The sequence below is a fragment of the Melanotaenia boesemani genome, chromosome 22 (assembly GCF_017639745.1).
Source record: "Melanotaenia boesemani isolate fMelBoe1 chromosome 22, fMelBoe1.pri, whole genome shotgun sequence".
Taxonomy (NCBI): Eukaryota; Metazoa; Chordata; class Actinopteri; order Atheriniformes; family Melanotaeniidae; genus Melanotaenia; species Melanotaenia boesemani.
In genome coordinates this window covers 5,347,405-5,373,058 of record NC_055703.1, presented here as the reverse complement: position 1 = coordinate 5,373,058, position 25,654 = coordinate 5,347,405, and the positions used below count along the sequence as shown (strand labels likewise).

Here is a 25,654-nt window from a genome sequence, read left to right as displayed (position 1 = left end):
ATTAACCATCATCAGCCAAATTTTTGCTCGAGCAGCCTTTTTCTTTTATTCTTTTCACAAATCCCTCTCTTTGTTCTTTTTCATAAGAAAATCAGTTAAGAATATCCATGGATATCAGACCATTATGAAATAGTTTGTATTTTCTCCCGGTACCTCTCTGTATTAATTCTTACAGTGCACTTTCCCATGTTATAACAACAAAAAAACTATTTTATCTATTTTAATGTAGGTTTGTTGAACTAGTGTTTCAAGTTTCCCTTTCTTTTAAACTAATTTCCATCTGGTTATTTGCTGGTTGAAATATAGATCAGGCATTTATTGTTTATTCTTTAAAGTAAAATAACACGTATTACCAATTGGCCATGATAGATCAATACCAAAGAAAATCGTTCCAGTATATTTGACTGCGGTCAAGCCAGCCGCTGTTTGCTAGTGCTTGGTCAAATCAGCCGCCCCTGTATCTCGAATGCGCATTACAACTAACATTTACGGTACACACGGAGCTGCTGTCAAAGTACCCATCATTGTTCGAATTGATGTATTTCTGTCCAACTTTGAGGAAAGATTAAACATCTTCTGTCCATAAGTAGTCAATGATTTTGATATTTTCAGATACAGTACTTAGTTTACTACCACCACAAGTCATATGAAGGTCTTCTACTGTGTACTTTCAGAGTAATCAGCTGTCAAAGTACCCATCATTGTTCGAATTGATGTATTTCTGTCCAACTTTGAGGAAAGATTAAACATCTTCTGTCCATAAGTAGTCAATGATTTTGATATTTTCAGATACAGTACTTAGTTTACTACCACCACAAGTCATATGAAGTTCTTCTACTGTGTACTTTCAGAGTAATCAGCTGTCAAAGTACCCATCATTGTTCGAATTGATGTATTTCTGTCCAACTTTGAGGAAAGATTAAACATCTTCTGTCCATAAGTAGTCAATGATTTTGATATTTTCAGATACAGTACTTAGTTTACTACCACCACAAGTCATATGAAGTTCTTCTACTGTGTACTTTCAGAGTAATAAGCTGTCAAAGTACCTATCATTGTTCGAATTGATGTATTTCTGTCCAACTTTGAGGAAAGATTAAACATCTTCTGTCCATAAGTAGTCAATGATTTTGATATTTTCAGATACAGTACTTAGTTTACTACCACCACAAGTCATATGAAGGTCTTCTACTGTGTACTTTCAGAGTAATCAGCTGTCAAAGTACCTATCATTGTTCGAATTGATGTATTTCTGTCCAACTTTGAGGAAAGATTAAACATCTTCTGTCCATAAGTAGTCAATGATTTTGATATTTTCAGATACAGTACTTAGTTTACTACCACCACAAGTCATATGAAGGTGTTCTACTGTGTACTTTCAGAGTAATCAGCTGTCAAAGTACCTAACATTGTTCGAATTGATGTATTTCTGTCCAACTTTGAGGAAATATTAAACATCTTCTGTCCATAAGTAGTCAATGATTTTGATATTTTCAGATACAGTACTTAGTTTACTACCACCACAAGTCATATGAAGTTCTTCTACTGTGTACTTTCAGAGTAATCAGCTGTCAAAGTACCTATCATTGATGAACTAACTGCATGCTTCAATTACTGGAATTCCTTTAATACAATAAAAACACACACAAACACTTAACAAATTTCAAAATATAACTTAATCTGAGCTTTGTTGGATTTCTGTAAACAAGAAGAATAATGTAACCCACAAATTAGCCTGTAGCCGGTACTAAAGGGTCTGTCTCTCTCCAAATTTTTTATTTGCTCCATGTTGGGATCTGCATGACTGTTCACTGAGCGCCCATGAATGCAGTGGCCAGAGCTCTACACTAAATGCAGACCGAGCAGCTCCAGTCACTTGCCCTGGCCTTTAGGAGTTGCTTTTCGTCCATCCCAAGGCACTGTTCATGATACCACCGTTCACAGGTATCACACTGTATCTGTAAAATAAAATAAATTTTAAAATAAAAACTATATTTAATTAAATTAAATTTTATTTATACAGTATCTTTTACAATTGAAATTGTCTCCAGACACTTTACAGAAAGACAGAGCCTGACCCCTGAGCAAGCAGTTAAGGCGGCAGCAGGACCTGGCTCATAAAGGTGACCTAAAACTCACAAGCAATCATACATTCCTATTTCTTCTATATACCCTATGTTGAAAATTATTCCGTATTGTATCTAATTTGATTAAATCATTGATCACTCTAAATCTCCCAACACCTAGAATGATGACTCTTGACTAAAAAAATTTAAAACACATTATCAATATCAACTTAAAGTTTTCATTGTGTATATAATTAGAAAAGTCTGTTTCCTTAAATTAAAATGTGTTATCACAACTTATATTCTATTCTTTATATGTGTACATTTTAAAGCCATTACCATGCACTTGAGAAATTGTTACTTTTGTATCTTTACAGTATATCGTAGTATCATTATCCCAGAATCTTCCATGAAGATTAATAGAAGAGCAATTGTCCAAAAAATGTAACTGTCCACATATACCAAATTGATTTGCACATTTTAATAGATAGCATACATGTTCTACTTATTGTGGTAATATATGGTGAACCCCAATTATAAATGCTCAATCAAAAGTGTACAAGCACCCACCCAATCAGTGGTGGGAGGTCCTTTTCCTGGGGGCTTTGAGACAGCGCACATTGCGCAATTATTCTCCATATCAAACACTGCAAGAAAAGAACAAACTGTATGTCAGTAAGTAGAGTTAGCTTTATACTGGCAGCAGAACTACAGTTCAATAATACATGGATTTTCAAATATATTACTTAAATTCAATCAACTCTGGTAATAATTGGAGGACTGGGATGGGGTTAGAAGTGACATGATAAGATACCAGATACCATAAAAAAAAAAAAGTTTCTTCATTTTCAATAAATCAAAACTAAAGTGTTCCAGTCTGCTTGGAACACTGTATTTGTTTTGAAATTCCTCTTCTCCTAATACAAACTATGATATATATTGATTCTTAGATTTACCAAAGAAATAACCGATACACTAAATATTTTCATTATGCGTTTATGTAAGATTAGAGGTTTGGATTGGGGCTTATGTATATAGACAGTGATGCTGTAGGCTGCCAATGCCAGAGGATGTGGCTGTTTCAAAGGTAGTTCCTTTTGTTTTCAAGTATTGGATTGTATTAAATGAATAATTCATTAATTATTGCAAGTTAGTCTCCCTAACTACTCACTGATGACTTTTATACATTATATAACATAAGAACAAGAGACTTACAAACCTGAACCATTAAGTATAGACAAAGCCAACTTTCTCCTCTCACAAGCCATCTCTTTCCTGGATGTCCCAAAAGACAGTACAGGCAAAGCAGGAAAGGCCTCCATCACTGCCTTTGCCATCTAACAAACACATATATTGAAAAAATTTAATCTGTGCTGAGTTATTTGCATTTAGAAGCAAATTACAAGCCAGAAAGAAGATATCTCTGAAGCTTGCTCAAGTAACATATATAGAAATAAATAGACAATATCATAGTTGAAGAAGTAAAGTACAGAGTTACCATGGTGACAATGACTCAACAACTGCTACTGTCACATTGAACTGGATGCTGCATGGTTGTGCCTTTCCACTTGATAGTCCCCCAGTTCTCCTTGCCATAGCAAACTAGGGATGGGACGAAATATCGTTGGACGAAATATCGCGATACAAAGCGTGACGTAATGCATCGAGTTTAAAAAAAATGGATCGTGAAATAAAGGCCAGATGGCACTGCCACATGATTTTTGTAGTATATAATTCAGTGTAAATGTGCGTGTAGTTTATGGTGGCAGGCTGGCAGCACTCTCTGCGGGTCAAGCAGGAGAAAACTAAATGAAAAAAAAAAAAAAAAATCCGTGAATGGTGCAGTCAGTGCGTTATCACGTCAGTCGGTCACGGCGCGTGCTGCAACAACGCTGTAGGCTAAACGAGCTAACGGACGTTAGCACCACCAACTACCTTGCCCCCAAACAGCCGAAAGATGTCGGATGAGGTCGAAATTGAGGACGCTCCGCCTGGATACAGGTCATATGTCTGGCAGTATTTTGGCTTTCTCATTAAAAAAGACAAAGACAGCAACAGAGTAACTGACAAGACTAAGACTGTGTGTAAGCTATGCTATGCTGTCATTCCGTACACCACCTCCAACACAACAAACATGAACCACCACCTTCAACGTCACCATAAAAATGTGAAGACGGCCCCGGAGAAAACGAGCCTACCAAAGGGACAGCTGACCATGAAGCAAGCACTGACACCAATTCTACCCCCATCAAGTCCGCGTGCGAAACAGATAACCAGGCTTATTGGCGAGTTTATAGCGGACTATATGGCTCCATTTAACATTGTAGAGAACAGAAAATTCATCCAAATGTTCAATGTGCTGGAGCCCAAGTTTAAGATGCCATGCCGAGGACATTTTTCAGAGAAGGTAATCCCGGAAATTTACAATGAAATCAAATGGAGCGTGAAAGAGTGTCTCAAAAATGCAGACTGTGTTGCCCTGACCACCGACGGCTGGACTTCGCGTGCAACGCAGAGCTATATCACCATCACGGCACATGTCATCAATGAGAAATGGGAGAGTAAAAGCTTTGTGTTGCAAACTCGTGAACTAAGTGAAAGTCATACTGGTGTTAACATAGCTCACGTGTTGAGAAATGCACTGACAGAGTGGGAGCTAACAAGGCCCCAAAGGACCATTGCTTGTGTCACAGATAACGCGAGCAACATGGACATCGCTGTAAGAGAGAGCGGTCTCCATCCTCACATCAAGTGCTTGGCGCACGTTATAAATCTGGCAAGTAAGCGAGGCTTGGCTGTATCCCGCGTCGCGCGACTTCTTGGCCGTGTGCAAAGGGTAACTACGTTCTTTCACAAGAGCACCACGGCCACCGCCGTCCTGACCAACAAGCAAACCCAGTTGGACCTGCCTCGGCACAAGCTCATCACCGATGTCCAGACCAGGTGGAATAGCACGTACGAAATGCTCGCGCGCTACCTGGAGCAACAAGCAGCTGTCTCAGCAGCGCTGAGCTGCGCAGAAATCCGAAGGAATGCGAGAGAAATCGACACTCTGGATAACGCTGATATATCCGATGTAGAAGACATAGTAAAACTGCTTAAGCCACTGAAGACCGCCACAACAGTTCTTTGTGATGAAAAAGAGCCCACTGTTTCACTTATAATGCCACTTAAGCACATGATCGAGCAAAGCATGTCACCAGATGAAAATGACACACAGACCATCGCCAGCATGAAAAGCGCCATCCTACTTGACATCACGGGCCGTTACTCTGGGGACTGTAATGACATGTTGCAGGAGTGCGCAGCGCTTGACCCACGATTCCGAAGCCTCTCCCACCTGAATGATGAACAACGTGAGTCCGTCTATGCGAGGATACGGGAAAAAGCTTCAGGACTTCATGTGCAACGCAACAAGGTAGACTAACCTTTTTTGAAAAAAATGGAGCTGTGTTGTGCGTGTGTAACTGTATATGTGTAAGCTACAGCCTGAAAACTTATTTCTCATATATAATTAATATAAATTAATTAGTAGTTACAGTGAAAGCGAGAGGGGGCGGGGCGTGTCTGTGACGGAGTGAGAGAGATGGAGAGAGAGAGTGTGTCTGTAAGAAAGAGGAGTGAGGGATTGAAAGAAATGTTTGAGCTAGTTTTTCTCTTTTTTTTTCTTTTTCTTTTGTCTTTTTTTTTTAAGACCAGTGACACTGATGAAAAAACTAGGGCCAGTGCTTCAACATCAGGGTCTGCAGCAGAGCGGGTCTTTGTCATGGCTGAGGCAGCACAGGGAGCAGAGCAGAGCCAGGAAGAGCCAGTAGAACGAGAAAGGCAGATGCAGGACGTGATCCAGCCTCCCCCACCAAAGAAGACAGCTCTAGAAGATCTCCTTGGGAGCTCCTACACCACTGTTGAGGCAGTGCAGTCCAGCAGAGGGATTGAAATGGAGATACTCTCCTACAGAAATGGGATTCCTATCCCACTTAACAGTAGTCCACTTGAGTGGTGGAAAGTGAATGCATATGCTTACCCCATACTTGCCCCTTTTGCCAAAGCCTACCTTTGCATTCCTGCTACGTCAGTGCCCAGCGAGCGTGTCTTTTCTACAGCAGGAGACATTGTGTCTGCTCAAAGATCACTGATTACACCAGAACATGTTGATATGTTAGTTTTTCTGAAGAAGAACCAGTGCTAGGCCAGGGCCATGACTTAAGAGAAGGTGAGAGAGCTTAACCTAGGGTAAGAGCTGCACAAAGGGAGTGTTCTTGTTTTTGTTTGGCATGTAAGGCTGTGTGCTTTCTGTGTGCAACTGAAACAAAAATAAATAAGTTGTAATTACACAATAATATTTTTTATTTTTTTCTCTTTTCATATCGTATCGTGATGTATCGTTTCGTGACCCTGCCATATCGAGATGCATTGTATCGTGAGTTTAAGTGTATCGTCCCATCCCTATAGCAAACTGTTCTCATCTTGAAGAAGTCCCTTGAAACAAAGTGGAAGAGTCTCTTATTTTACAACATGTAGGGAGAATAAAATACCGTTTAGACCACAAAGCACAGAATAACTTTTACAGCACTACAGGATTGGAGATGTCTGCCTTTGCCTTACTGTTATTTTAAGAAAAGGAGAAAATTTTACTCTCATCTCCGAAAATTTCTATACAATGCTTGTTGTTTCAGTCAACTCTTAGTACTGTGTGTAACGTCATTGCTTGTGTTGTGTTCAGTGAGGCTCCACAATTTTGGATTTTGAATGTATGTATGAAGCAATTTTCTTTTACAAAATTGAATTAAATAATGATGAAAAAATGTTATGGCAAGAGCATACATTTTTATTAAAAAATAATAAAAGTTGTAAAAGAGTTTTTGTTAGCAGTTGAAAACTACAAGCACAATAATTTTTTTCTGTTAAAATACTTTCATAAGTTGAAGATTATTTACTTTAATGGTGTGCTTATAAAGCAGCTAAAATATGCACTGTTTGTATTTGAAAAATTAATATTAAACAATCTTATTTGTATTATTTTGGAGGTTTTCACCTACTTCTACTGCTTCAGTAACACAATAACACAAATCTAAATGACCATTGTGAGTGTAATCCAGTTTTTCCTTCACTTCTCATCAGAGAGTCATCCTGACAAGTGGGGAACACTGCACAACAACCATATAGCACATGTTGTATCTTTCAGTTGCTGACTTACGGCACTCTTTAGCAGCTTCTTCAGGCTGTTGCTGTTCTTTTGAATTAGCTGCTGGGTCCACCAGAAAGACTGAGCTTGTGGCTGGCAGTATGTACTGCAACAAATGTGATGTTATTTCAGAGCAATTTCAAACAAAGAAAGAATAAAAAAAATAAAGGATCTTAATACAAGTTTCCCAACAATCACTAACCAGCAACTTCCAATGGACTCCCTCAGTGTTGACAAAGGAGAGTATAGCTTGATAATCATCAAATTTTGTCTATTTAAACAATAGAAAAAGTTTAATCATTTGAGTGAAATCTTGCTAGTATTAAACACACACACACACACAAAAGTACCTTTGGCATGGCATGTCGTCTGAGCTGATCTCTTTTTCCAAAGAGTATCACACCTGCTGTGTAATGGTTAAGAATGTATATGGAGTCTCCAGTTTTGTACTGGTGAGCAGAGAGGTGTAAGATGCCCTCAATAACCTAAAGACAATCATTCAGATGAAGATATGACACAAAATTAGCCAACAAAAACACAAATAACATGACAAAAAAAAAAATGAATAAAATGTTATGGCTGGATTTGTATTTTGTGTATACCTCGCCTGTCAGCCACTGGTGAGGTCTCAGTGTTCGTAGGTCAGTGTGGTGGATCACCAGGTTGTTCCCCCTTATATGGCTGGGGAGCACAGCGACCACCACTTCTGTGTTCTTCCGTTTCCACAGTGATGTAAGCTGCAAAGAGAAATTAACAATTTTACAACTTATTAAATGATCAGCTTTAACATATTTGTAATAAATTATATATAACTTTTATTTACAAAAGCTGTAAAATTAAATGTTAAAAACATTTAAGTAGTATATAAAGAAGGAAGACAGGAATAAGACATGAAGTGATGTATACAACAATATATTTGAAATTGTTTGAAGTTTTATGGAATAACATGAAGCTTATCTAAATATGTACACTTAAAAGTACTTAAACTTAAAAGTAACATTATTACTTAGGAAGATGATCATTACCTCCTCTTCTTGATCAATTGGAAGTTTCTTCTGGTCACTGGGCATTGTTGCAAAGCCAGGTCCTTCTTTATCAAACTGAACACATTATATGCATTAGACAAAGGCAAACTGGCATGTATTTGAAAAGTCTAATTCAAATAAAAAACAAATAAAACTCAAACTAATTCAAATAAACAGATTATTCAAGTCAACTGCATAACATTTAAAAAAGAAAAAAGATTTTTGTTGGAGATTTGTTGGCATTTTTAACTCCACAGTGCATTATAAACATTAATAAATGTAATTTTCCTACACAGAAAAATAAAGTACATCATAATCTTAAAGGTCCCATATTATACACTTTATTCCCAATCTGAGACCATTCATTAATATCTAAATGAAATATTTCCGCCATGGTATGGACAAATCGACCCTCAGTTTGAGTGCAGCGGCTTCTCTTCACCTCCCTCTTTTTAGCAGCTTCAGAAATGTGCCGTTTATGGTGGGCGGAACCCTGGTGGAGCAGCTCAGCTGTTGGCTCCGCCCATCGCATCGCCCGTCATGAGGTGATTGACAGGTTAATATATTTTCAAGCTATCAGACTAATAAGGCCGAAACGATAAAATAACTGCCAGCTCTTACCTCTCCAGCTGTGTCACGGACAGTTGGTATTGAACCTGGCTTCAGCTTCAAACGGTTGGCGAAGCCTGCTTTCCATGCCCCCATGTTGTGGAAACAGTCCTCTTTGAAATGCTGGCCACAGACATGCAAAACCTTTGGAAGTTTTCCGGGTACATTTCCTCCAAAAATAAAATTAATCCACTCAGTCCTCGTGGGTTCAGTGGATGGAAGTAAAAAAAACGTTTTCGTGTTCATTTATGCAGCCACAAACAGAACAGTGCTTCTGTCGCTTAGCCATGTCCGCTAACGAGGGTTGCCGAAGAGGGAAAAACACTGGGCGCTAGGTGATTTTTAGAGGGCGGGCTTTGAGAGCCGGTAGACGGGTCCATCGCTCTGTGGGGAGTGGTTATTGTCCCTTATGACGTCATAACGTACACGCTTTCAAACAAGCTCATTTCAGCGCTTACTTCCCTAGAGGTGGAGCAGGGGGGAGAGAGAGCGCCTGAAAGAGTTTCACACTTACGGGTCTCCTACACATGCGGGGGGACCAGTATGACTGTTCCAAAACCATTAAAAAGTGAATTTTGCATAATATGGGACCTTTAACTCACCTGTGAAGGCACGTGTTGAGGGGAGGGTTGCTGTTCATGCACATCAGGAATGGTTGACTGCTGAGAAGTTGTGAAGAAAGTGATACAGACAAGTGCACAAAATTCAAACACCCAGTGAAAGATAGAATGTGTCACTCTGAAGAAATTTAGATCATGTTCTTTCCTTACCTTCATATCTTTTTTTTGGAAATGGAAGGGCTTGGAGATAGGTGAAACATATACACCTCTCCTTCTCTGCTTCTTCTGTTTCCACCGTTCCACATCTACCCTATGAGTCTGGATAATAACAAAAACTGCACTAAGTCCTGTTAATATGAATGCTATATAGTAAATTCCATTGTCTGATTATATAAATATATTAAGGTGTGCAAGTACTAGTATGTTGTTAATGCATGTGACAACTTTTTGGTTACGGTTGTTAGGAGTGTTAGTAATTCTAGACTTAAAATGGTTCTGATGCACATTAAGAATACCACATTAATATGTTTAAATAGAAGCATACCATGTAAATACTGCTTTAAATGGAAACTCTTGCTTTTAACAAATAACAAAGCCATCCCGGTTCTTATTCATACCTTGCTCTTTATTTTCTGAGAGTCTTGGTAATCTCTGAGTAGTGCACTATGCATGACCTTGTATGTCTGTACAAAGTCATCCAGTCTGGTCATCCTCTTCTGTTGAAACCTAATCTTTTTTAGGTCCCATTGGCTCTTCTCCATTATGCCCTGGGTTTTATTGTCTGCGGTGTAATTCTGTTCAATAATGTCGTTAGTGAAATTAGTATTAGTATTAGTATAAAGTGCAATTTTCCCTCGAGAATCAACAAAGTATATAAATCATGTTAGTATGCATTAACATGCTATATCTTAAAGTGGTGGTTAGCTTATGCCTAAGACTACATTTACCTGTGCAGATGTCTGGGAAGCTCTCTGGAAACGCTTTGATAGCTTTTCATAGAGCTGACCTCTCCCATGGCACCCAAGGTCCCCTGCAGTAAAAACACACAACATTAATAAAAATAAGAATAATAATACATGCTTTAAAAAAAATGTTAACTCACCCAGCAGTAAGCCAGACCACAGCACAGCCTGTGGGAGAAAGTGCTTTTGCAACTTGGGGATGAAGTTGGGACAGAAGTAGGCATTTGGTTTACCAACTTCGTCCAGTGGGGATCCCTGGATCACAATTTTAAAGTGTTCATCAAATGGTGTAGGGCCCAAATCACTCTGTAAATGATAGAATCACATTCATGCCATTAATAAAGGTTACTTACAATGCAATATTTGTGTGTCCATGCAGTTGTGCCTGGGAATATTAGATGGATTAATATTCTATGTGCATGGAGGAATTTCCTTATGAAAAGAGAAATGTTCATTTTGTGTCCTCATCTTACTCAAGAACACATAACATGTGTTTTCGCATTTACACAAATGATGACCTACCACAAAGTCATCCTCAGCAACATCCGGGTCTTTAGTGTCTGGTTGTGCAGCTGCTGTCAGAAGCACCTGCAGATTTTGAAAATGTTTCTCAACATTTTTACCACTGCATCGGCTTGACAGCAGGACAGTAGCACTAATCAGCACTTCATCGAATTCTTTCAGAGTTGTTACCTGGGTCAACAACCCAAAGATGTGCATGCAGAGTTTATAGTGTGTAGGAGCACTAGTGGGGAGGACAGGAAAAATACAGAATTAATATAATCAACATGCCATTATATTTTAATATGACAAAATAATATGCTCTTATTAAACACATCACTCACTGTTTTTTGCAGAGGTCCTTAGCATTCTTCATCACATGACTCAGGCACCTATGAAGTATGGGCAATGCAAGTGCATATTCCTTTCCTTGTCCCGTCACAATATCGTAATACTGTGCCAACAGTTCATTTAGGCTACGGCCACATAGGTTCTGAGCAATTGACTGCATTAAAACTGCAGAGCCATCACAAACGTACATGACAGCTCTTTTTCGAACCTTTGGGCCATGCTGTTTAATGCAGTCAGTGATAAAAGATGCAAGAAAGAATGACACTGATGCCGTGGTGTGTTCACAGGTAACATAAGTGGCAACTGGAAGAGGAGAGCATCCTTTGACAGGATTTCTTACTACAAGTTCGTAGATGTAAAAAGGTGTGCTCTCCCCTTTTGCCTTCTTGATTATGCTCCCTGTGGCATCAAAATAAACAATGTCTTCCTTGGACCTCTGAAAAAATACACGAATGGTTTTCTTAGACCACAGCATGATCCCTTTCGGCTGCAAGAGGATTTTCTGGATCAGCTGGTCATCCATGGCTTGCTCCTCTTCGTGCATCAGTTGGAGACTGAGCATCTCATTGTTATGCAGCCTTTTCTTTTTTCGTTCTTCCCAGGACAAAGTCTTTAAGACAGCAGTTGAAGGGACTTCATCCCTGTTCCCAGAGTGCAGGACAGTCTCCTCTAATTTATCTAAGCTCTCCAAATAGAGAGTTTTTGGGAGTTTAGAGCTGATTGTATTTGCTGTGGATTTTCTGTCATCTACTCTGATTGGCCTCCTTTTCAACTGCTGCTTACTGTGACATACAATGTCCCCCTGAAAAGTTACAACTGCCTTAAGGGAGGACTCACTGTCCACCTTCACATATGCCTGTACATGACAGTTGTCAAAACGGCAGTACGCAGTACAAGTAAAAACAGGCGTGTCTTGGATAGAGCCAAGCGTCCTCACAGTGTGCCTCTTGAACCCAAAACTGGAATAAGGATTGACACTTCTGAGCCCTTTGGCTATAACGTTAGTCCATTGCAAACTGCTGAACTGCCGTTTGTGTTGAGTTTGTCTTAGTTTGCGCCAATCCTTGGGTGGAATAAAAAAATAACATGGTTCCTCAGGCAACTTGTGTGTGAAGAAATCCTGATGACCATCCTCACTTAATGACGATCTGGTGCTGATGGTGTTCTGCAAATTTAAATATTAAAAGTAATCAACTTATCTGAGTTATGTAATGTTGAAGTACCTAGATAATGTTCAGTCCTAACTAAGTACACATAAGATAAGACAGTTTAGACATTAGTTGGAAAGAGGCTGTGTCTTTAAACGCACGGTCTTGTGTGACACTGTAGAAAACTGTTAATACCACAAATAAATCATCACATACCTACATTACTGCTGTTTCTGTGGTGTTGCCATTTTAAAACTGACACATGCAGTGGAACAAGGGAGAATTAACTGATGTGCATCAAAGGAGCTACTCCAAGTATCTTTTTTTTTTTTTTTTTTACTGCATTTTATCATTTATGTAGATTTGATAAAAAAAATTTTTTTTAAATAGAATAATATTTTAATTTAATTTGACTCTTTAGGGAGTTATTCTAACATTACCTCTTCTTGGCTGTCATGTACAGAAGATGATGTTGATTTTGTAGGAGGCACGTGTCTGGCTGCTTCTTCTTCTTCAGTGCTCTCTGATTTGTTTTCAGGTGACCTCCTTTGCATGTCCTGATGACAGGGACTAAGGCTCTGCAATATTCACACAAACCCCAAGCAAAATAAGTCACGATTCATATATAATATTACGGTAATAATTTGATATGGGTTACTACTACAAAAGCTTGACATGTTCAGAAGTTCAGAAAAAAACAACTAAATTTCCGAGGCCGTGCTTCTTCAGTACACTGAAGTGTTATAAAACTTAAATAAATAAATAGTCAAATATTGACACTGACAAATTGTGAATCGTCATTACCTGGTGATGCTTAATGTAGGCATTTTTTATTCTTGTCCTATTAGCTAAGACATTTGAAATCTCTAACTCCCTGCACACAACTCCCCATAAACTGCTCTCAGGGTAAGAGCTTATCTTTGGCAGTGGCACATCTTCCTTGTCCTGTAGCTTTTGTATGCAGGACAGGATGTCTGTTGCTGTCTTAAGCAATTTTCGTGACTGTAACAACAAGGAGGAAAATAAAAAATAAGGATTTGTTTACATATTTATTTAAGTAATCAATAGATATGCCAATAACCTTTCGACTTACCTTCCCAAATGTTGTGAAAGAAAACAAGCTGTAAAGGAATATATTTAAAAAAAATATACATATTTTAATTTAACATGTAATTACATTACATATTTACCATTAACAATACTCCTATATATAATTTTAATAATATATTTCACAATCTTGTTACAGAAACAAATTAAGATGATGAACTTAATAACACCCTGGTATTCTTTGCTTTCTTTCTTTCGTTTTTTTTTTTTTTTTTTTGCCATATTATTAGGGCCCTTCATTTTAATCAATGGCATGCCTCGGGATCATTTTGTGTAAGTTTAACATGGCGAACTTTGTGATATAGGTTCCTTTCTGTTTTATGAATACATATCAAGTACAGGGCCAAAATCCATTTCTAACAATCAACATAAATGTTCATCAATGTAGGCTATATACGACCTTCAAATTGGTCGTTATTTGTAATGTTGATAAAGTCATAAGGATAATCAAACTACATATCGCTGGTGTCAGGTGCAAACCTATCTCATTTTAACAAAAATGAAAAAAAAAAAAAAAAAAAAACGAAATGGTTTTGTAATACCTGGACATAATGTCATCAAACTTTGTATTGTGTTTTAACCATATATATTTGATTAAATATTTGTAAAACAACATACAGACATAGAGGGTGACCAATAGTACTGATTTATGAAGGGAAAAAAAAATCACGAATTTTGGACATACAAGGTTTTGGCCCGACAGCAGCGAGATCTAATTCTCCCTAACTTTGCTGCATGCATTTGAATAATATACTTACCCATGACGGTCAGTCATGATTTTTGTAAGTGGGTGTGACAAACTTGTCTGAAAAAAATTCTGAACATCGTTTGTTTTTCTGCGGGGATGCCGAACAACAAATACATGCCTAAAAAAAATGGATAATCACGTGTATGCAAATGTGTAAAACTAGCATAAACAACGATGTACTTGCTGATTGGTCAAATAAGGCTTGTTTGACCAATTTGTTTACCAATTTACCAATTTGTTTACCAAGACAAATAAGGCTCAAATAAGGCTTAATAAATCTTTGACACCCAAGTAAAAGTACTTACTTTCCATTAATGTGGATCAGGTTCATTTTGACTTTGCATAATAACATACAGTTAAAGACGTTCATATATATACTTTTAAAAGGCTGGGGATTTATCAAAGTACACCCACAACGATGCTTTTTACAGGAAGGGGATGAGCCGACGATTTTCTGAGGAAGTTTTGATCTAGCAATGTCTGCTACTAAATGCTGAAGATCATCAAAAAAAGAACAATGATGGGTACTCTGACAGCTGATTACTCTGAAAGTACACAGTAGAAGACCTTCATATGACTTGTGGTGGTAGTAAACTAAGTACTGTATCTAAAAAATATCAAAATCATTGACTACTTATGGACAGAAGATGTTTAATCTTTCCTCAAAGTTGGACAGAAATACATCAATTCGAACAATGATGGGTACTTTGACAGCTGATTACTCTGAAAGTACACAGTAGAAGAACTTCATATGACTTGTGGTGGTAGTAAACTAAGTACTGTATCTGAAAATATCAAAATCATTGACTACTTATGGACAGAAGATGTTTAATCTTTCCTCAAAGTTGGACAGAAATACATCAATTCGAACAATGATGGGTACTTTGACAGCTGATTACTCTGAAAGTACACAGTAGAAGACCTTTATATGACTTGTGGTGGTATTAAACTAAGTACTGTATCTGAAAATATCAAAATCATTGACTACTTATGGACAGAAGATGTTTAATCTTTCCTCAAAGTTGGACAGAAATACATCAATTCGAACAATGATAGGTACTTTGACAGCAGCTCCGTGTGTACCGTAAATGTTAGTTGTAATGCGCATTTGAGATACAGGGGCGGCTGATTTGACCAAGCACTAGCAAACAGCGGCTGGCTTGACCGCAGTTATATTTGGATGTGGCTGCTAATAACCCCTAAATGCAGCACTTTATGGTTCACACATGAGACCACGGGTCAAAGTTATTATGCAGCCTTTTTAAGAGCAAAATGGAAGCTGTTTCAGGTTTATTATAAATTATAGATAGCAAGATATTCAAAACCTTAACTTAAACCAATTGTGAGCAAAAATAAAATAATCAGGACCCAGAGACACACGAGTGGTGTTGGTGCACATCACGCACACACTTAAAGTTCTCAGGAAATCGGGGGACTTGCAGTTCGCATCACCACACAGAACCAAGCAGGGAAACTGCTGTTTGGTCTTTACATAAATGCACATAAGAATCAGTATGTTGGCATTTACACCTCTGGCAGGAGGTGTTTAGCTGTAAGAATGTGAGAGATACCATCTTATCAGATCCTGGAGCAGCGATTAGGGTAATCTGGAGGAAATATAGATTGTCAGTGAGTCACCGTTAGGATGCATCTGAACGGATCAAATAAAGAAAATATTATTTTCATCTCGTTTTACTCATTTCTCTTTCTTTTAAAAACAATGAGCCGATCGGTGTTGGATAACTGAGGAAAGGTTGTTGCCACCAGCTCACTAAACATGTTCTCTGTTTTCAAAACAAGACAGGGTTAGTAGCTCATCATGTCATGTCATGTGATCAGTAGCAAGAAGATACTTCATTGCAGTGAGCGTGTGTGTGTTTGTTCATGTAAGTATGTGTGTTCATGTATGTGTCTCTTGTTCCAGCTGTGGACTAATCTTAGGTGCAGACCTACTCTAGAACTGAAGTTTTTTTTTTTGTTTACTTTTAGCCCTTCTCTTCATAAAAGATAAGATCTGTTAAACTTCAGTGTATTAACATTGTTTGGCATTAAATCATGAACTATTTGTGGTATGAAATCAGAACAGTCTTACCATCAGTGTCACATGGTCACATGGCTGCTTCCATCTCAGCTCAGATGGCAAACCACCTTTTTGATTTTATGCCCAATGATCCATTTCACCACATGGATGTTCTCTCTCTGGTCAGTAGAACTGGATGGTTTTCCATCCCACCACCCAACTCAGCCCAGCGGCCATAGTCTGTGGTCTGTTTATTAGAAAAGTACAGCTGTGGATGATTTAGAAATGTAAGGAACATTTACTGGACCTGCATATACAGGATCATAATGAAAATATTGATTTTTTTATTACCTTTAAAAAGTTTATTTTTTTAATTGAATTTTTTTTGTATTCATCTCACAATTATTTCAAGCCCTTTTTATATTAAGATTTTTCTGATGCACTAGTGCTGGGATCACTGACTACGAACCTCGAGACTCACAGTCCTGCAGATCTGACATATTTACCTGCTGTGATACACTTGAGTCAAACTATTAATGGATTATTTAGAGGCTTGTGCAGAACTTGACAACAAGCTGTCATTTGGATCAGGTGTGTTGCTGCAGGTCACCACCGCCACAAAATGTCAGTCAACTGAAGTCCTTCTTGGGGCTGTTGAACTATTATTATCATTTTCTTCCCGACCTGGCATCGCTTCTGAAACCGCTGCATGACCTGCTACACAAGGAGAAAGTGTGGAGGTGGACAACTGACTGTCAAGATGATTTTCAAAAAGCAAAAGATGTGTTAACAACAGAGGTTCAGACACATTTCAGTCCATCACTGCCGATTCAACTGGCCTGCAGCGCCTCTCCTTATGGAGTTGGAGCAGTGATTTCTCACATACTACCAGACAGTGTGGAAAACCAATTGCTTTTACCTTGTGGACACTGAACAGAGCAGAGTCTATCTATGCTCAACTGGATTGAGAGGCCATGGGTATTGTATTTGGAGTGAGGAAATTCCATCAGTACTTATTTGGAAGGAAGTTTACTAACTGATCACCGACCTCTCACAACCATCCTTGGACCGTACACCAGCATACCATCTCTTGCAGCGTCACGATTACAGAGATGGCCGTTGCTGTTGTCAGGGCGTTCTTAAGACATCAAGTATCACAAGTCAGACTCTCACTGCAATGCTGATGGCTTTTCCAGATTAGCACTCCTTGTTAAAAAGCCAGAGTCAAACACTGGACATTTTCTAGTACAGGGAGATCAGAAATGACTCTGTGTTGTCAGTCTTCTGTCATGGACACTCTTGTCAAAGGTCGGCCTGCTGGAGATGCGGTCAACTTGAACTCTTTCCTTGGTAGCCAGTCAGAACTGTCAATTCAGTCAGGATGTTTGCTGTGGGGTGATTATTCCACAGAACAAAAATGTTGCAGCAACTGAATGCAGGGCACAGTGGCATAGTGAGAATGAAAAAGATGGCTAGAAGCTACTTTTGGTGGCCAAACACGAACAGAATGAAGAGCTGGCCAAAAGCTGTTCATCTTGTCACAAAGTTCAAAACAATCCACCATCAGCACCTCTCCATCCATGGGAGTTTCCACAGGAGCCATGATATCGTGTGCATATTGACTTTGCTGGTCCATTTGAGGACAGAATGTTTCTTGTTGTGGTTGATGTGCACGGTACATGGCCTGAAGTGGCTGTCATGAAATCAACTACTACAGAGAAAACAATAGAAATGTTCTGCAAGCTATTGGAGTGCAACATATCAAATCAGCTCCGTACCATCCTGCAAACAAAGGCCTTGAAAAAAGGTTTCTTCAAACAAGGAAACATGCACTCAAAGTCTCACAAGGAGAAGGAAATCAGAGACTACACCATTTTCTGCTTCTGCAACAGTCCACATGCAACCATAAAGACATCTCCAGCAAGCCTGAAGTTCAAAAGAGATCTGCGCACTGCTTTTGATGTCCTTATACCACCCACAGTTGAATATACTGTTCAGAAGCAGCAAGAGAAACAGATCATACAAAGCAATCACAAGTCCAAAGACAATCTTTATCTCAGGATAATCTGTGTTGGCCAGGAACTACAAAGATGAGCCTAAATGGATTCCTGCAACTGTATCCTTTACAGTTCAAACTGCTGACAGCATTTGGAGAAGACTCTTAGATCAGTTCTTACATACACCACTAGTGTTTTTGATTCTCCAAGAGATCTTTCGGATGGACTTATCAACTCAGCAGTTTACTTACCTGTACTAGTGAGAAACTCAGCCACATCAGAAACAAAAGATCCACTTGTGGATGTGACTGCAAATGAGCCTGAGACAGCAGTGCCCGAAATGAACCAAATGACAAAAAGACTGATGTTACTGCTGACCGCTGATATCCCACCAGAGAGCGGTGGCCTCCAACATCTTTGAGTTATTAGGCTAGATAGTGACTAGCAATGGGATTGAATAATTCCCTGGGTATAGTCAGAGGCTGAGGTAGCCTAGCCTCACCCCAACATAGCATGGTATATAAATAAAGTTAACCACTGTTCAATGCTGATTTTGCATTTTACTTTCCAGTTTGCAATTTCCCTCTGGGATCAAAGTACTCTCTCTTCCTTTTTTTTTAATTTATTAATTTATTTTTTTTTTCATTTGAAATTTCATTTCGTTCTTACTTGGTGTTCTTATTGCAACTTTGGTGCATCAGTAGCACCAATTACATCAGGGAAACTGGACATTACTGCACATTGCATAGTTTTGCTTGCCTGTTCACTCCCAGCGTAGGAAAGTTAATGTAACTTTATGTCAAACCAATGATGTTGTCTAGCTCGTCTGGCATAACACGGCTGAAGTTTGGCTGTGATATCTCTGACCTGTCAGCCAGGTTCCTCTGGAAAGTGCTGGTTACCAGAAAACCCAGTGTTAGGCAGTCAGAACTGGTTCATGAACCATTCAGTAAGTCTTGCTAAAATCCGCTCACTCCGGAGTCTCGCGCCAGCTCCTCACATCCAGAGCATGCCCCACTCACAACCATACTCATTGGGGATTCTATTGTGAGGAGCGTACGGATGAGAGGGGCATTAACCCTGTCGTTCCCAGCTGCTACTGTGACAGAGATAACGCTGAAAAGGACCAACATCCTGAAGTCCCAACCACAGGTCAGCAAAGTCATCATTCATGCAGGCACAAACGAAAATTATAAAAAAAACAGTCAGAGCTTTTAAAGAAAGATTTTACTATCCTTTTTAACTTTTTAAAACATGCAGGTATAAATGGTCTTATCTCTGGCCCCACTCCCACCTGTGGCAGAGGAATAGAGTGTTTCAGTAGGCTGCTTAGCCTCAATACTTGGCTGTCCTCCGCTTGTCTCTCACATGGTATTGGTTTTATAGACAATTTTGATGTATTTTGTCAGAGGAGATATCTATTTGGGCCTGACGGTGTTCACCTTAATGTAGCAGGATGTCGCCTACTGTCCGCTAACCTTACTTATGGTGTACAGCATGCCCGTACAGACTGATGTCTCCTAGGTCCTAGCCCCTATGGTCTTGATTTGGCACATGGAAGCAATCCTAATCACACCAGACTGGGACCTAATTTCTCCACTGACATGTTATCAATTCCTGTCATCATAACCAACCAAAAACAATATAGACCCCATCCTCAGGATACTGTAAACATGAACAATCTTAAACCACAATATCACCGACCATCAGTTACAGTCTTAAAATTCACCCGTTACCATCAACATGGCACTTTTAAACAAACGTTCTCTATCAACCAAGTTGTTATGTAGGGACTCTACAGAGACATCGGCAGGTTAACGATACTTTATTTATCAAGACTGAACACAAGGTAAAGGTCTTACTCAGACAGAACAGAAGGAGACAGCTGGAGGGACAGGAACCAGGAACGGAGAAGGGGTGAGTCCATGAAGTACATAAGTTTAAGGTCCGACGAGGACTGAGGGCAGAACTGGGGATTATAAGGACCGGAGGACAGGTGTGACTGATTAGACTTGATGAGGATGAGCAGATCAGGACCAGGTGTGGAGAATCTGAGAGCTGGCGGAGGACTACCAGTCCTGGCCAGATGAGGTTGTAACACAAGTCTTTTATTGTTAATGATCTGATTTTAGACCACAAACTTGATTGTCTTCCCACCAAATTTTAGTTTTGCTTTTTCAGTCAGAAGTGGTAGGAAAGGAGGTGGTACAGCCTCTAGTGCCATGAATTCACTCACTTCCAAATCAATTTCATTTGATCATTACACCACTTTTGAATACCATGCAACTGTTTTCAGCAGCCCTCCACTTTGTGTGTCATGGTTTATAGACCACCAAAGAAATGTGCCGATTTTATCAATGAATTTGCATAGTTTTTATCAATAACCCACTCCACCTATTGCATGATTATTTTAACCGGTGATTTTAACCTACACGTAGACAACATTTTAGACCCTCTTTCAAGGGAATTTTTAAACACACTTAATTTAATGGATTTTACCCAAAATGTCACACAGCCAACTCACAACAGAGGGCATACTCTGGACTTGGTCATTACCTATGGCCTGTACACCGATGTGTCCTCTGTTGTTGACTTGGCTGTGTCTGACCACTTCTGTGTGTTTCTTACTATCACTGGTTTTTCAGTACAGCGGGGGACCTCGGTACGGGTTGTGAGGAAAGGCTATCCAACCTCAGAAGTGGCTGCAAATTTTATTACAGTTTTAGATAAATGTCATCCTGTTGTCTTACCTGCCCCTAGTGATTTTATTGTTGACAATTTTAACAGTAAATGTCAGGTTAGCCTTGACTTGGTTGCCCCACTTACAACAAAAAAGATGCAAACTAAACTTATTGCCCCCTGGAAAAGTGAGGAAATCAGAATACTGAAAAGAAAATGCAGGGTGGCAGAAAGAAGATGGAGGAAAGATAAAATTACAATTAATCACCAAATCTTTTACGACCAGCTGAGAATATATAATAATGCGATTAAAAAGGAAAGAAATTCTTACTTTACTAAATTTATCAATAGTCATAAAAACAATTCGAACGTTCTTTTCTCCACAATCGACCATTTACTTAATCTCAATTCTAACAAATTTCAAGTAACTCCATCTGATCTTCTCTGCGAAGAGTTTGCCGACCACTTCAGAGGTAAAATAAACACGATTTTATCCTCTAATAACGCTGTTTCTAATCCATCTGAGTGTTTGTTTTCACCTGAGGAAACACTGGACAGTTGCCCTGGTTAATGCTGAGATGCTTGACAAAGTTCTCTCCACAGTGAAACCCACTACATGTATTTTAGATCCCATTCTGAACACACTCTTTAAAACATTGTATGGATCTCTCAGAGAAGAGCTTCTGAACATCCTGAATTGCTCTTTTCAGACTGGGGTTTTCCTGCTGCTTTCGAAACAGCAGTAGTGAGGCCCCTGCTGAAGAAGAGCAATCTGGATTTTCATGATTTAACAATTATAGACCTGTATCCAAACTACCATTCTTAAGTAAAATTTTACAAAATCTTGTTTTTATTCTACTTAATAATTTTTAGATAGCCATAATATTTTAGAGAAGTTTCAGTCTGGATTTAGATTGAACCACATCACAGAGACAGCCCTTCTAAAGATTTTAAATAATATTAGGTATAATGCGGACTCACAGAAACAGTGCTTGCAACGGTCTTGGTGCTACTGGATTTCAGTGCTGCTTTTGATACAGTGGATCACACTGTTCTTAAACATATGGCTGGTCTCTCCGGTGTTCACAAATGGTTCACGTCCTATCTTACAGACAGAAAATTCCTGGTGGGTTTGGATACATGCTCCTCTAAGACACATAAAATTACATGTGGTGTAGGGTTCAGTTCTAGGTCCTGTTCTTTTTAATTTGTATATGCTGCCTCTTGGTGGTGTCATCGGGGGACATAGAATTAACTTTCACAGTTATGCTGATGACACACAACTTTATATCTCCATGTCTCCTGATGACACCAGACCAATGGATATCCTTTTTAACTGCATTACAGAGATCAAATCCTGGGTGGCAGAGAACTTTCTGTGGCTTAACCAGGACAAAACTGAGGTGTTAGTCATTGGCCCTGAAGCCCTGAGAGAAAAACATGTTTCTAAACTACAGGCATTGGCCCTGAAGCCATCTTTGGAAGTGAAAAACCTAGGTGTCATTTTTGACTGCGACCTTAGCTTTATCCCACATATTAAGAATACCTCAAAAATTGTTTGTTTATCATCTCAAAAATATAGCCAGAGTCCGCCCTATTCTCTCTCAGGACAACACGGAGATGCTAATGCATGCTCTTATCTTGTTTGGCTACCACCGTCAACATATGTACATACTTGATCACCTGTACAGTATATATGTACATAGACCATAATAATGGTCTTCTTTATCTACCGTTGCCTCTATTTAATTTTAAATTAGTCTAGTTATGCTTAAGTACTAACCCCTAATGTCAAGTACTAACCTTTAATGTATGTATATGCTACTGGATGCTTGAATTTCCCTCGGGATCAATAAAGTATCTATCTATCTATCTATCTATCTATCTATCTATCTATCTATCTATCTATCTATCTATCTATCTATCTATTTATCTATCTATCTATCACGAGTCACATAGACTACTGTAATGCCCTGCTTTCTGGTCTTCCCAAAAACTAATACTAATTACTATAACATTCAGCAGCTCGTGTCCTGACAAAGACCAGGAGGCGAGTACACATCACACCCATTTTAAGGTCACTGCATTGGCTCCCCGTGTGTTTCAGGATTGATTTTAAGGTTCTTTTACTAGTTTATAAATGCATCAGTGGTTTTGGGCCTTCTTACCTTTCTGACCAGCTTTGACCTTACAAACCCTCGTGGAACCTGAGATCCTCTGGCACTGGTCTTCCTAAAGTCAGGACACGTACCAACGGGGAGGCATCTTTTCAATACTATGGCCCCCACACCTGGAACAGCCTGCTGCTGAGAATGTTCATGTTTTTAAGAATAGGCTCAAAACTCACCTTTTTAATTTGGCTTTTACTTAGCTTTTATTGTGGATATTTTTATTATTTTTCTTGATTTATTTTTATTATTTTATTCTATTATTAATTCTGTTATTAATTCTTTCTAGTTTTTACTGTTATTTACTTTTTTACTGTTACTGTTACTGTTTTTTTTTTTTTTTTTTTTTTTCCAGTGTTCCTCAGAGTGAGCCCTTTGTACTGGGAGCTGGGTCAGCCATGTGTGCCAGGGCGCCTTCCGTGGTATTGGTCTCTTGTCTGGTGCCTGTGTTGGTGCCCTGGCCGCTGTGGTCCGGCCAACTCCTTGTGCAGACAGCTCCTGGAATAGTGTTTTGGCTCCTTTGTGCTGAGCGACATATTAATTTGACTGTGTGCGTGTGAATATGTATATGTGGTGATGGAGATGGGGGGCAGGGAGCATGATGGGAAGGGGGTTGGTGGGCTATTCTTTTGAATTCTTTTAAAACCTGTAAAGCACTTTGTGCTACATTGTATGAAAAGTGCTTAATAAATAAAGTTTGTTTGATTGATTGATATTGTCCTGATTATTTATTTATTTATTTATTTATTTATTTATTTATTTATTGTGAGTGTGAGCACATGCACTCCCAGGAGTATCAATATCAAACATGCGTCTTTATTTATTTTTGCAAATAGCTTTAATATATAACGTGGTGTGAAAGGTAATATTTATTTTGCACAAATGTCATTTAACATAATTTCTTTGATTTCATTCTGTACTGTTGGTGTTGCAGTTTCCCATTTCTCCTGTTTCTCCAGATTTTGTGTGTACACCAGGGTCAGAGTTTCCATGGAGGTAGAACATTCTCCTGCTAAGTTTGGTTTTTACAAAAAGTTGACTATAACTGCATTATGCTGGTTTTTGTACGTACGCTAGCTTTAGAAATGAGGCCCCTGGACCCAGGCAGTGTAGATGGAGTCCGGATCTGGTAGACGGCAGTCCACAATCCCCTGAGCTGTCCTCACCACCCGGGATTAGTTCCTCTTGTCCTGTACTGTGCAGCTTCTATACCACAAGTCACACTGAGGCACAGGATGCTCTCAGTTTTGGCTCTGTAAAAGTTCACGAGCAGCTGAGAAGAGAGTCCCATCCGGTTCAACTTCCTGAGAAAGAAAAGCCGTTGTTGGGCTTTCTTCACCAGCTGTGAAGTGTTCACAGTCCAGGAGAGGTCAGAGGAAATGTGAAAGCCCAGGAACTTAATGCTAAGTTTTGCTGTTATTATATAAAGCACTTTGTGTTGCTCTTAGTATGAAAAGTGCTGAAATAAGACTGAAATTCTATTCTTCTTTATTTTTTTTGTAATTTAATCAGACATAATAGATACACCTTCCTGATCTTTGTGGCAGTCTGTACTAACCAGAATAAAGATTTTAAATACATATCAGCAGCATGTTCACATAAACTCTGTTAGATGGCTGTAAGAAGTTTTGAACGCCACACTAAACAGTTCCCCAGCGTTTCTGGTGGGAGAGGAGAAAAACAACGGATCTCCTAATTCAGCAGGATGCGATGAAAACAAAAAATCTCTCAGAGATAAACAGTATCTGCACATGGGCATAAAACTTGGTAGTATGGAAAGAATAAAGCAGGTAAAGAACACCGAAGATGTAAAAAACTAGTGCTCTACAAAGTGATCATCTACCACATGAGCAACGACCCGGAAATGGGTTCTAGGAGTGGTGGGCTGGGTTATTATGGCACCCGGGGAAGCAGTTTGTGGTTAAGGGCCATGCTCAGGGTTCCAGAGTGGCTGAGCTTTGTTGCCAGTCCAGGGACTCAAACCTGTTTTTGTGGTTTAATTTTATATCATAATATATTATTTTAAATTAATATCTACCAATATACATTTAAATAATAAAATGTCTTATTATTATTATTATTATTATTATTATTATGCAACAATATGGACTAATCTCGAAATCAGTTTTAACTTTTTTGTATGTTAGAAGTCAGACAAGCTTTTTTATTTGTGGTCTAATAACGAAAGAAAAGTTGTTCAAGTGTTTAATTCAGTTAGAGAGAAAAATTTTGTGTCTTCTCTAAATACTTCAAAGCACATTTAGACAAGACACACGTCTTCATCATATTTCTTCTTCATGTGCTCCGTAGGGTAGTAATGAGATGAATTTTCTGTAAAACAGCAGCAGTAACAGAATTCAGCCACAAGATGAAGACCAAATTAATTCTTTCTGGGCACAACCAGTGTCAGTGTCTCACCACAAGAGGGCACCAAAGTCAAAGATGAAAAGAGAAGAGACACCTTTCTGTCCTTCTGTTTGTTGTATTTCTTTCTTTCTTTCTTTCTTTCTTTCTTTCTTTCTTTCTTT

General features: G+C 38.9%; 2 protein-coding genes and 1 long non-coding RNA gene across 3 annotated transcripts in view; all 3 read right to left on the bottom strand.

Annotated features, from left to right (window-relative positions):
- LOC121634036 (adhesion G protein-coupled receptor F5-like) overlaps positions 1-25,654 on the bottom strand; it is a 253,610-nt gene that overhangs the window by 65,852 nt on the left and 162,104 nt on the right. The gene's annotated exons all lie outside the window — the stretch shown is intronic.
- Positions 1,874-3,516, bottom strand: LOC121634043. Its single transcript, XR_006009168.1, has 3 exons — positions 3,286-3,516; positions 2,637-2,713; positions 1,874-1,958 (listed from the first exon to the last, which is right to left on the bottom strand). It is a non-coding gene; the product is annotated as an uncharacterized LOC121634043 (long non-coding RNA).
- Positions 7,341-10,294, bottom strand: LOC121634040. The gene is made up of 7 exons (XM_041976439.1): positions 10,063-10,294; positions 9,656-9,763; positions 9,488-9,547; positions 8,277-8,351; positions 7,854-7,988; positions 7,602-7,736; positions 7,341-7,522 (listed from the first exon to the last, which is right to left on the bottom strand). The coding sequence occupies exons 1-7, from the start codon at positions 10,204-10,206 to the stop codon at positions 7,391-7,393; spliced, it is 789 nt and encodes a 262-aa protein (XP_041832373.1). The 5' UTR covers positions 10,207-10,294; the 3' UTR covers positions 7,341-7,390.

What these genes read in the sequence shown, in the direction of transcription:
- LOC121634040 (XM_041976439.1), bottom strand. Translation starts at nt 10,206, where the DNA reads ATGGAGAAGAGCCAATGGGACCTAAAAAAGATTAGGTTTCAACAGAAG. An exon ending in CTCAGAAAATAAAGAGCAAG is followed by an intron (nt 9,764 to 10,062) that starts GTATGAATAAGA and finishes GTTATTATCCAG; the next exon opens with ACTCATAGGGTAGATGTGGA. An exon ending in GACGACATGCCATGCCAAAG is followed by an intron (nt 7,523 to 7,601) that starts GTACTTTTGTGT and finishes TTGTTTAAATAG; the next exon opens with ACAAAATTTGATGATTATCA.